We start from the raw sequence: 12,170 nt of genomic DNA on the forward strand, positions 1-12,170 counted from the left end.
GGCAGGCGCCTGTAATCCCAGCTAGTTGGGAGGCTGAGGCAGTAGAATTGCTTCAACCTGGGAGGCAGAGGTTGCAGGGAGCCAAGATCACAGCACTGTACTCTATCCTGGGCAACAGAGTGAGACTGCATCTCATAAAAAAAAGAACAAAATCTGAGAGAGGGACTCAAAGTTCCAGGCTTTTCCTTTTTTGTTTGTCTGTTTGTTTGCTTGTTTTTTGTTTTTAATTTGTGATGAGGTCTTGCTATGTTGCCAGGGCTGGTCTTGAACTCCTTGGATCAAGCGATCCCCCTGCCCCACCTTGGCCTCCCAAAGTGCTGGATTACAGGTGTGAGCCACCGCACCCGTCCAGGCTTTTAATTTAAGGATGAAGAAACAAAATTCGGCCTGGTGTGGTGGCTCATGCCTGTAATCCCAATACTTTAGAAGGCCGAAGCAAGAGGATCAATTGAGCTCAGGAGTCGAGATCAGCGTGGGCAACATAGTGAGGCCTCGTCTGTACAGAAAAATAATAAAATTTAAATAATTAGCCAGGCATGGTGGTGCGCACCTGTAGTCTCAGCTACTCAGGAGGCTGAGGCAAGAAGATCGCTTGAGCCTTGAAAGTCTTGACAGCCTCTGTGGGTAGAACACCATGAGAAAAGCCAGTAAAGCCACGGTGGCTCACACCTGTAATCCCAGCACTTTGGGAGGCCGAAGCAGGCAGATCACCTGAAGTCAGGAGTTCAAGACCAGCCTGGCCAACATGGCGAAACCCTGTCTCTACTAAAAATATAAAAATCAGCCGGGCATAGTGGCACACACCTGTAGTCCCAGCTACTCAGGAGGCTGTTTGAACCTGGGGAGATGGAGACTGTAGTCCCAGCTACTTGGAAGAATCGTTTGAACCTGGGAGATGGAGGTTGCAGTGAGCCAAGATTGCGCCACCGCACTCCAGCCTGGGTGACAGCGCAAGACTCCGTCTCAACAACAACAACAAAAAAGTGATATGACGGATCCTTTTACATAAAAGAGGAACAGATCAAGAAGCAATGAAATGTTCTAGAAAATAGTCGCATTTACCGTGATATGCTGATTGTCAGAGGTATGATTGCCAAACACAGCCCGATCAACAACACCAACAGGAAGAAGAAATTAGAATTGGATGCTCTGAACGGCCTGGGGGAGGGTCTGCAGGTGTAAAGCAGACTCCACTACAAGGAGAGAAAGAAAGAAAAATTAAGATCAATGAGTACAGCTTCTATAAGGATAAATAAGCGCATTCCTGCATTACAGTGGGAATGTTAATCACTCTAATCTTTCCAGAGGGTAGTCCAGCAATACAGATCAAAATGAAAAAGGTTTCATCCAGACTCCAAACTTTGGAGAATTCATGCTGATGAAATAGAAGGGGAAATGGGCCAAAACACAGGTATGTAGATGTTTTGTTTGTTTGAGACGGAGTCTCACTCTGTCGCCCAGGCTGGAGTGCAGTGGTACAATCTTGGCTCACTGCAAGCTCCGCCTCCCAGGTTCACGCCATTCTCCTGCCTCAGCCTCCCGAGTAGCTGGGACCACAGGCTCCCGCCACCATGCCTGGCTAATTTTTTGTATTTTTAGGAGAGACGGCGTTTCACCGTGTTAGCCAGGATGGTCTCAATCTCCTGACCTCGTGATCTGCCCGCCTTGGCCTCCCAAAGTGCTGGGATTACAGGCGTGGGCCTCCCAAAATACTGGGATTACAGGCATGAGCCACCATGCCCGGCCGGGTATGTGGATGTTTAATGCTACAGTCATTGATAACACGGAATAACTGCAAGCAACCTAAATAGCTATCAGTGGGGGTTTGTGGCTGGGTGAGACATCTCACGTCTGTAATCCCAGCACTTTGGGAGGTCAGGGCAGGAGGATCACTTGAGGCCAGGAGTTTGAGGCTGCAGTGAGCTATGATCATGCTATTGCACTCCAGCTTGGGCAACAGAGAAAGACCCTGTCTCAAAAAGAAAAGTGGAGGTGGGGAGCAGGAGTTCATTAGGTTATAGTTAAAGGTTAAAATACATCTGTATAGAATGAAATACCATACAGTCCTAAAGACGATGAGGCCAGGCACAGTGTCTCACACCTGTAATCCCAGCATTTCGAGAGGCCTAGGTGGGTGGATCACTTGAAGCCAGGAGTTCGAGACCAGCCTGGCCAACATGGTGAAACCCCGTTTCTACTAAAAATACAAAAATTAGCTGGGCCTGGTGGTGCGTGCCTGTAATCCCAGCTACTCAAGAGGCTGAGGCACAAGAATCACTTGAACACGGGAGGCGGAGGCTGCAGTGAGCTGAGATCGCGCCATGGCACTCCAACCTGGAGTGAGACCCTGTCTCAAAAAATTTGTTCTTAAATAAAATAAAATATAGTACTTTGTCAAAGGGTGGGTGTAATCAGTGCATGATAATTTGTGTAAAGTACAGGCAGAGTGGGAACACATGGCATTATAATCTACTATTATTACTAACACTATTATTATTATTAACACTATTATTATGATTTTCTATTTTGAATCCTCAGGGCCTAGCATAATAGGTAATCAATAAATATTGGGCTTGTTAACAGAGGGTACCTCTGGAAGAAGGGACAGAAGTTACTGTATACATACGTGCATTATTTAAATGTTTAATATTGTATTGCCTCTACAATAAAGAAAAAAGAGGCTGGGCGCAGTGGCTCATGCCTATAATCTCAGCACTTTGGGAGGCCGAGGTGGGCAGATCACCTGAGCCAACATGGAGAAACCCTGTCTCCAATAAAAATACAAAATTAACCGGGCATGGTGGCGCATGCCTGTAATCCCAGCTACTAAGGAAGATGAGGCCAGAGAGTCGCTTGAACCCGGGAAATGGAGATTGCCGTGAGCCAAGATTGAGCCATTGCACTCCAACCTGGGCAACAAGAGCAAAACTCCGTCTCAAAAAATAAAATAAATAAAATAAAATAAAAAGAGGTTAATAAGCCCAGATGAACCAGTCATCTACAAGGCTACGTCTCTCATTAGCACTTAGTTCTGGCTCAATGGACTGTGAACCGCCCAAGGTCTTACACAAATCATTGAGACCTGAAAATAAATGCACTGGTCCAGGCAGGGTGGGTCACACCTGCAATTCCAGCACTTTTGGGGGCTGAAGTGGAAGGATTACTTGAGCCCAGGAGTTCAAGACCAGCCTGGGCAACATGGCAAGACCTCCATCTCTAATTTAAAAAAAAAAAAAATTCAAAAAACCAAATAAATTTTTAAAATGCATTGGCTCCAAAATACAACAGAAAAGTATAAAATACATCTGGCCTTAACAAAACAATTCTTAACAAAACTCTCAAAATTATAAAAACATAAAAATTCATCAAGAGTAGGCCGGGCGCGGTGGCTCACGCCTGTAATCCCAGCACTTCGGGAGGCCAAGGTGGTTGGATCATGAGATCAGGAGTTCAAGACCAGCCTGGCCAAAATGGTGAAACCCCGTCTTTACTAAACGTACAAAAATTACAGTACACCTGTAATCCCAGCTACTCAGGAGGCTAAGGCAGGAGAATCTCTTGAACCTGGAGGGGCGGAGGTTGCAGTGAGCTGAGATCGCACCACTGCACTCCAGCCTGGGCGACAGAGCAAGACTCCATCTCAAAAAAAAGAAAATTCCATCAAGAGTCTTTTTCGGCCGGGCACAGTGGCTCACGCTTGCAATCCCAGCACTTTAGAAGCCGAGGCCGGTGGATCACGAGGTCACAAATTCAAGACCAGCCTAGACAAGTTGGTGAAACCCCATCTCTACTAAAAACACAAAAATTAGCCAGGCGCAGTGGCAGGCTCCTGTAGTCCCAGCTACTCAGGAGGCTGGGGCAGGAGAATCACTTGAACTCAGGAGGGGGAGGATGCAATGAGCCGAGATCGCGCCACTGCACTCCAGCCTGGGTAACAGAGTGAGACTCCATCTCAATAAAAAAGCATATTTTTCTAGGATAAATGTATATTTTAAATAAAGGATGTAATTTTGACATGTCTCATGGGATATGAGGTGAGCTCCAGACATACTGGTGCCCTGGAAGGTTGAAAACGGCCCAGCATATGAGCCCCCATTCCAGCCCCCATTCCCACTGGCTCCTTACCTCTTTCACATAGAAGATGATAATGAATTTCAAGGTTGCAATTGCAGGGAGAAGGGGTGAGAAAAAGGCTCCGATCCAGCAGATGGTTTGCCCATAAACTATCCCCAGGACGTTATCAGGAATGGCAAACTCCTGCTGCCCCCAGCACTGAATCAGCTTCCAAGAGGAACAGTAGGTCACCAGGAGCCTGGAAACAGACAATTCTCACTTGGGCTACCGGTGTCTGCCAAGGCCACAGAACCATATTGCAAAGATCAGGACTATTTCCATGCATATTTCTCATGGACACTGGTTAGTCATGTGTCTTAAAGATGCAGAATATAATGAACTCGGGAATCATTAAGATCAGGTTCCAAGTCTCAGATCTACAGTTCGGCACTCAAATTGATACAATTCTTGACTTTTTTTTTTTTTTTTTTTGAGACAAGGTCTCACTCTGTCACCCAGTCTGGAGTGCAGTGGTGCAATTGTAGCTCACTGTACTCTCGACCTCCAAGCCTCAAACGATCCTCCTGCCTCAGCCTCCCGAGTGGCTGAGACTACATGTGCATGCTTGGCTAATTGGCTAATTTTTGTTTTTTGTAGGGACAGGGTCTCGCTATTTTGCCCAGGCTGGTCTCAAACTCCTGGCCTCAAGTGATCCTCCTTCCTTGGCCTCACCAGTGCTAGGATTATGGGTGTAAGCCACTGTGCCCAGGCTTCCATATTCATTTTTAAGGACTCACTAGACCTCTGGCCTCTGCCTAGATTATCTGCATACATGGGTAAAGAGTGGTTAAGTGAACAGAGAATAATAACAGAAATGACAACACAGTTTATGATAATCATGCTGGTGATAGCTAATATTTTGCTGAGTTCTGTACTGTGGAGTGTTCTCAGTGCTTTCATCTGCATTAATTATCCCATTTACTCCTCACCACAAAGTTACTGGGTGAGTACTTCTACTATCCCCATTTTACAGGTGAGAAAATAGGCACAGAGCTTAAATAATTTGCCCGAGGTCACATGAGTAGCAAGCGGCAGGGCAGGAGCTTGAACCCAGATCAGGAGACAGACGTCCATTGCCGCCTGGAGGGTCTGCACCTTTTGTGCTGATGGCAGAAGGCCATCCCCAGCAAAACCTCATGGAAAGCGACCCCATTTCTGCTCTTCATGCTGCCTTTAGATGAGCAACTAATGAATGCTGAGGTCAACAGCCTGGAGCTGCTTGAAAGTTTCCAGTTGTGAACAGACACAATAGTTCAAATCTGTAATCCCAGCACTTTGGAAGACTGAGGCAGGAGGATCATTTGAGGCCAGTTTGAGACCAGCCTGGGCAACATAGCAAGAGTTCCTCTCTATAAAAAATTAAAAACTTGGCCTGGCACGGTGGCTCATGCCTCTAACCCTAGCACTTTGGGAGGCCGAGGCAGGTGGATCATGAGGTCAGGATATCAAGACCATCCTGGCTAACATGGTGAAACCCTGTCTCTACTAAAAATACAAAAAATTAGCCAGGTGTGGTGGCAGGTGCCTGTAGTCCCAGCTACTTGGGAGGCTGAGGCAGGAGAATCGCTTGAACCTGGGAGGCAGAGGTTGCAGTGAGCCGAGATTGCGCCACTGTACTCCAGCCTGGGTGACACAGCAAGACCCTGCCTCAAAAAAAAAAAAAATACAGTTGCCAGTTGTCAGATTTTAAGGGCTATAGAGTCATCCAGCAGCTTCTGGAATGCAGCTGCAATGGACCCTCCAGTTTTTGTGTGTGTGTGTGTGTGTGTGTGTGTGTGTGTGTGTGGTGGGGGGGGATAATATGGGCACCCCTCACACTTACTTTCTAGGAAAATCCACGAAGAGTGTCACAGCCAAGACAATGATGAAGTCAAAGATCATCAGCTTGTACATTTCCTGCCCAACTTGGGTCTCCCAGCACTGAAACCAAAGAGAGTGAGGGAAACTGAAAGACCCTAGCTGAGGCAGAGAAAGCCAGGCTCCCAAGACACCTTCTAATTCCCTTTCCAACTCCAGATCCTGTGGCTCCAGCGAGGGCATCAGCTGATGCAAACTCTGAACCTCAGCACAGACTTTGGTTTCCAAGCCCTCAGAAGTGCCTGGGGTTGGACTCCAAGGGGCCACACTCTGTCTCATCACTAGAACTGGAAAGCGAAGCAACTGCAGTTCAAACCCATGACTTCAACGGCTGTTCTCTTGACCAGGACCCTGTACTCCGGAAGGACCCAGCCAGCCGCATGCCCCCGCCCCGCAACTCACCGGGTAGAGTTTCTGGTTGTAGCCGCAGAGGTCACAGGTGTCATCATCACAGGATGTGATCTTAGAGCCCAGCGTGAACACCAGGACACATATGGTGGCCAGCCGCATAAAGACACACCTTCGGAAAGAGAAGGAGGAGAGAGGATGGGAAGATGAGGCCCTCAGGGCGGCTGGTCCCTTGGAACCGCGGCTAGGGAATGTAGAAGCTGCCTTTTTTTTCTTTTTCTTTTTCTTTTTTTTTTGAGACTGAGTATCGCTCTGTCGCCCAAGCTGGAGTGCAGTGGCGCGATCTTGGCTCACTGCAACCTCCGCCTCCAGGGTTCAAGCGATTCTCCTGTCTCGCCCTCCCGAGTAGCTGGAACTACAGGCGCCCGCCACCACACCCGGCTGATTTTTTTTAATTTTTAGTAGAGATGGGGTTTCACCATGTTAGCCAGGATGGTCTTGATCTCCTGACCTTGTGATCCACCCGCCTAGGCCTCCCAAAGTGCTAGGATTACAGGCGTGAGCCCCCGTGCCCAGCTTTTTTTTTTTTTTGGTAGTGGGAGATGGAGTGTTTGTTCTGTCACCCAGGCTGGAGTGCAGTGGCACGATCTCAGCTTTCCTGCCTCAGCCTCCCAAGTAGCTGGGATTACAGTTGTCTGCCACCATGCCCAGCTAATTTTTTTTCTATTTTTAGTAAAGATGAGGTTTCACCATGTTGCCCAGGTGGTCTGGAACTCCTGGCCCCAAGCAATCCGCCTGTCTCAGCCTCCCAAAGTGCTGGGATTACAGGCGTGAGCCATCGTGGATGGCCCAAAGCTGCCTTTCTTAAAAGAAAACCCCAGACAGGCATAGCAGCTCACGCCTGTAATCCCAGCACTTTGGGAGGTAGAGACAGGAGGATCATGTGAGCCCTGGAGTTTGAGACCAATCTGGGCAACAAAGTCAGACCACTACCCGCTGGCCATCTCTACAAAAAAACAAAAATAAAAATTAGCAAGGTGTGGTGGTGACCCAGCTACACAGGAGACTGAGGCAAGAGGATTGCTTGAGCCCAGGAGATCAAGGCTGCAGTGAGCCGAGATTGAGCCACTGTACTACAGCCTCAGGGACAGAGTGAGAAAAAAACAAACAAACAACAACAACAAAAAACAATGTAGGACGTGGTGGCTCACGCCTGTAATCCCAGCACTTTGAGAGGCCGAGGCAGAGGGATCACCTGAGGTTAGGAATTCAAGGCTGGCCTGGTCAACATGGTGAAACCGTCTCCACCAAAAACACAAAAATTAGCTGGGCGTGGTGGCGCACGCCTGTAATCCCAGCTACTCCAGAGGCTGCAGCAGGAGAATCACTTGAACCTAGGGCACGGAGGTTGCAGTGAGCCGAGATCACACCACTACACCCAGCCTGGGTGACAGAGCAAGACTCCATCTCAAAAAAAAAAAAAAAAAAGCAGGCCGGCGCGGTGACTCACGCCTATAATCCCAGCACTTTGGGAAGCAGAGGCAGACAGATCACCTGAGGTCAGGAGTTCGAAACCAGCTTGACCAACATGGAGAGACCCTGTCTCTACTACAAATACAAAGTTAGCCAGGCATGGTGGCACATCCCTGCAATCTCAGCTACTCAGGAGGCTGAGGTGGGAGAATCGCTTGAACCCGGGAGGCGAAGGTTGCCACCACACCCAGATGAGATCGCGCCATTGCACTCCAGCCTGGGCAACAAGAGTGAAACTCCATCTCAGAAATAAATAAATTAATTAATTAAAAAAAGCAAACCCCTAAATGGGTACAGAATTTCTTTTGGGGCTGATGAAAAGGTTCTGGAGATGGATGGTGGTGATGGCTGCACAACATTGGGGCTGTATTTAATGCCACTAAATTGTATTCTGGCAATGGTTAAAATGGCAACTTTTATGTCACATATATGTTACTATAATTTTTTATTTTTTATTTTTTATTTTTTATTTTATTTTATTTTATTTTTTTTTGAGACGGAGTCTCGCTCTGTCACCCAGGCTGGAGTGCTGTGGCCGGATCTCAGCTCACTGCAAGCTCCGCCTCCCGGGTTCACGCCATTCTTCTGTCTCAGCCTCCCGGGTAGCTGGGACTACAGGCGCCGCCACCTCGCCCGGCTAGTTTTTTGCAGTTTTAGTAGAGACGGGGTTTCACCGTGTCAGCCAGGATGGTCTCGATCTCCTGACCTCGTGATCCGCCCGTCTCGGCCTCCCAAAGTGCTGGGATTACAGGCTTGAGCCACCGTGCCCGGCCACTATAATTTTTTAAAAAGATCAGAAAGCTGGGACCTCCTAATTCCGTGATGACATAGTGACACTATAGGACATGACACATTCCTGAAAAGAACCAGTGGAATATTTTCTGTATCAGTTTCGAGGGATGTTTGGTATGCTGAAAAGTGAAAAAAAGTATGCTGCAGAAATATGATACTATTTTTGGAAGAAAAAACCTGTGAGTGTTGGCACAAACATCAGGAACTGTGTGGACAAAAACACACTGGGTTCAAGGGAGGTGGGTGGAGACGGTGAGTTTTTGTTCTCGTTGTTTTTTTTTAAAGACAATTTTCTATTGTTTGGTTTGTAATACAAAAATAAATAGAAATATTTGGCTAACACGGTGAAACCCCGTCTCTACTAAAAAATACAAAAAATTATCCAGGCGTGGTGGCGGGTGCCTGTAGTCCCAGCTACTCAGGAAGCTGAGGCAGGAGAATGGCGTGAACCCGGGAGGCGGAGCTTGCAGTGAGCCATGATTGTGCCACTGCACTCCAGCCTGGGTGACACAGTGAGACTCCGTCTCAAAAAAAAAAAAAAAGAAAGAAAGAAACATTCAAGAATAAGGGAGGCTGGGCATGGTGGCTCATAAGCCTGTAATCCCAACGCTTTGGGAAGCTTAGGTGGGAGGACTGTTTGAGCCCAGGAGTTTGAGAACAACCTGGGCAATGTGAGGATATCCTATCTCTACAAAAAATTAAAAAATCAGCTTGGCATGGTGGCGTACACCTCTAGTCCCAGTTACTCGAGAGGCTGAGGCACTTGGGCCCAGGTGGTCAAGGCTGCAGTGACCTATGATCATGCCACTGCACTCCAGCCTGGACAACAGAGCAAGACCCAGTCTCAAAAAAAAAAAAAAAGGAAAGAAAAGAATGAGGGCAAAAGTGAACCCACGCCCACTAATCACTCTTCTCATTACTGACACCACACTCTGTGCCTCTGCTGGGACACAACAGGAAGGACATGGCACCGCTGATGAGGCTTCCTTAACTAAAAACTGACACAGAATCTAACAAAAACTCTGAATCTACGCAGTCATTGACAGCAATTGTGGGCACAGAAAAACAAATTAAACAGACCAGGAAGAAACAATGGACGAAATCCAGAATAGGAGCTATTCTACAGGAAAACGATCCAGTTTCTTCCACAAATCAAAGGCTTAACAAAAGGGGAGGGGAAACTCTGAAAAGAATACAAGACATTTAGGAGACTTGACAACCAAACACAGCATGTGGGCCTTGTTTGGATTCTGCTTTGAACAAATCAACTGCGGAAAACCATCTGCAACCCCACCCGGGGGACCGACTCGATTTTATTAAGTGTGATGATGGTTATATTTAAAGCTCCCATCACTTAGAGATATAATGAAGTTGGCTGGGCGCGGTGGCTCACGCCTGTAATCCCAACACTTTGGAAGGCTAAGGTGGATGGATCATCTGAGGTCAGGAGTTCGAGACCAGCCTGGCCAACATGGTGAAACCGCGTCTCTACTAAAAATATATTTTAAAAAATTAGTCGGGCCTGGTGGCCCGTGCCTGTAGTCCCAGGCATTCGAGAGGCTGAGGCAGGAGAATTGCAGAGAATTGCTTGAACCCGGGAGGTGGAGGTTGCCGTGAGCCGAGATCGCTCCACTGCACTCCAGCCTAAGCAAAAGAGCAAGACTCCGTCTCAAAAAAAAAAAAAAGGTATAATGAAGTGTTTACAGATGAAATGGCATGTTGCCTGAGATTTGCTTAAAATAATCCAGCAAAGAAACGGGGAATGGATGGAAACAAGACTAGCAAAATGTTGGGAATGACTGAAATGTAAGTGAAAGGCATATGGGAATCATCACACTATGCAGTCTGTTTGAAAACTTTGAGACCAGGCATGGTGGCTCTTGCCTGTAATCACAGGATTTGGGAGATGGAGGTAAGAGGGTCACTTAAGCCCAGGAATTCAAGACCAGCCTGGGTAACATAACAAAACCCTGTCTCTACAGAAAAAAAAATTGTTTTTAATTAGCTGTGCATGGTGGTGCATGTCTGTGGTCCCAGCTATGTAAGAGGCTGAGGTGGGAGGATTGTTTGAGATCAGGGATTTGAGACTGCAGTAAATTATGATCGCACCACTGCACTTCAGCCTGGGGGACAGAGTGAGACCCCAGCTCAAAAAAAAAATTTTTTTTTCAAAATAAAAAATGTTTTACATAAGATGCAAATGCTATCTAAGGCATGTGAGAAACAGAAAGAAAACTCTCAAGTCCTGCACAGTCCCACCTGGTCCTCTCCACTCATTTGTGTTAACTCCCTGGACTCTGCCTTATAGCTGTCATTTCTGACAGTTTTAGAGTACTGCTGCTCTTAGGGTCCCAGCCTATGCCCTGTGCTATTATATGAACCAAAAACATAATATCAAGGAGTAGACTCTCAAATCAAAGACATTTCACCATATGTACAGATTCTGATTCATTCATGGGGGCTGTCTGAAGGTTGAGGAGGACTCTTGGCTCAGCAGGAAAATGCACCACAATTGATTAGCGATGTCTGCCATGGGCAAGAGAGGGCAGGTGGTGATTGGCTTGATATGCCCGCCATCTTCATGTTAGGCATTACCTAAGGATTGTCAGCCGGATCTCAAAGCCTGGGGAATAATCCTCATAGCGGATGATCTTAGCAAAGATCATTGGGGTGATAAAATTGGCCAGTGTGATCACAATAGATGGTAGATACAATATTAAGAGGTTCTCTCCAAAAACCATCTTGTCAATTTCCTAGGAGGACAACAAAACTTATTAGGAGTATATAAGGAAGTTACACCACAAATAGATACAACAAAAAAGAACTCAACTATGGGTGTTGGCAAATGAAACATATTTGTCATTCAACATGGCCTGTAAATGTAAGTCATCTCATTCCTTTTTTTTTTTTTTTTTTTTGAGATGGAGTCTCCCTTTGTCGCCCAAGCTGGAGTATAGGGACATGATCTCGGCTCACTGCAACCTCCGTCTCCCGGGTTCAAGTGATTCTCCTGCCTCAGCCTCCCGAGTAGCTGGGACTACAGGCACCTGCCACCACGCCAGGCTAATTTTTGTATTTTTAGTAAAGTCAAGGTTTCACCATGTTGGTCAGGCTGGTCTCAAACTCCTGACCTCAGGTGATCCACCTGCTTTGGCCTCCCAAAGTGCTGGGATTACAGGCATGAGCCACTGCGCCCGGCCGCCATCTCCTTCAGATGTTCAAAAAGAGGTATCTAGTACTGCGTGGGAAGAAAACCAGGCTCTACTGGATTTATTAAGGAGTTGTGTAAGAAGACCCATGAATTCTGTATAAATAGGCAATTTAAAGTATCTTCAAGGGTGTAGGATTGATTGATTTGAAATTGAAATAGCAATTCCCTGCTTTCACAGTAATAGACTACTTAGACAATATATAGCTATCTGCAATAAAAAGTAAATTTCCTAGCCTCCCTTGTAGCTAGGTACTACCATGTGACTTAATTCTGGCCAAGGGGATATAAGTGGAAGTTTTTTTTTTTTTTTTGAGAC

At 46.8% G+C, this 12,170-nt stretch overlaps 1 protein-coding gene across 4 annotated transcripts in view; it reads right to left on the bottom strand.

Moving 5' to 3' along the window:
* TMC7 (transmembrane channel like 7) overlaps nucleotides 1-12,170 on the bottom strand; it is a 72,473-nt gene that overhangs the window by 9,705 nt on the left and 50,598 nt on the right. For all 4 annotated transcript variants that reach the window (XM_017874402.1, XM_017874401.1, XM_017874403.1 and 1 more), the window contains 5 exons: nucleotides 11,239-11,396; nucleotides 6,373-6,490; nucleotides 5,936-6,033; nucleotides 4,126-4,312; nucleotides 1,063-1,193 (listed from right to left, as the gene is read on the bottom strand). In XM_017874402.1, coding sequence (XP_017729891.1) covers nucleotides 1,063-1,193; nucleotides 4,126-4,312; nucleotides 5,936-6,033; nucleotides 6,373-6,490; nucleotides 11,239-11,396 — 692 coding nt within the window. The remainder of the gene's footprint in view (nucleotides 1-1,062; nucleotides 1,194-4,125; nucleotides 4,313-5,935; nucleotides 6,034-6,372; nucleotides 6,491-11,238; nucleotides 11,397-12,170) is intronic.

Source organism: Rhinopithecus bieti, unplaced genomic scaffold (genome assembly GCF_001698545.2).
Source record: "Rhinopithecus bieti isolate Rb0 unplaced genomic scaffold, ASM169854v2 scaffold_9209, whole genome shotgun sequence".
In the NCBI taxonomy this organism is placed as follows: Eukaryota; Metazoa; Chordata; class Mammalia; order Primates; family Cercopithecidae; genus Rhinopithecus; species Rhinopithecus bieti.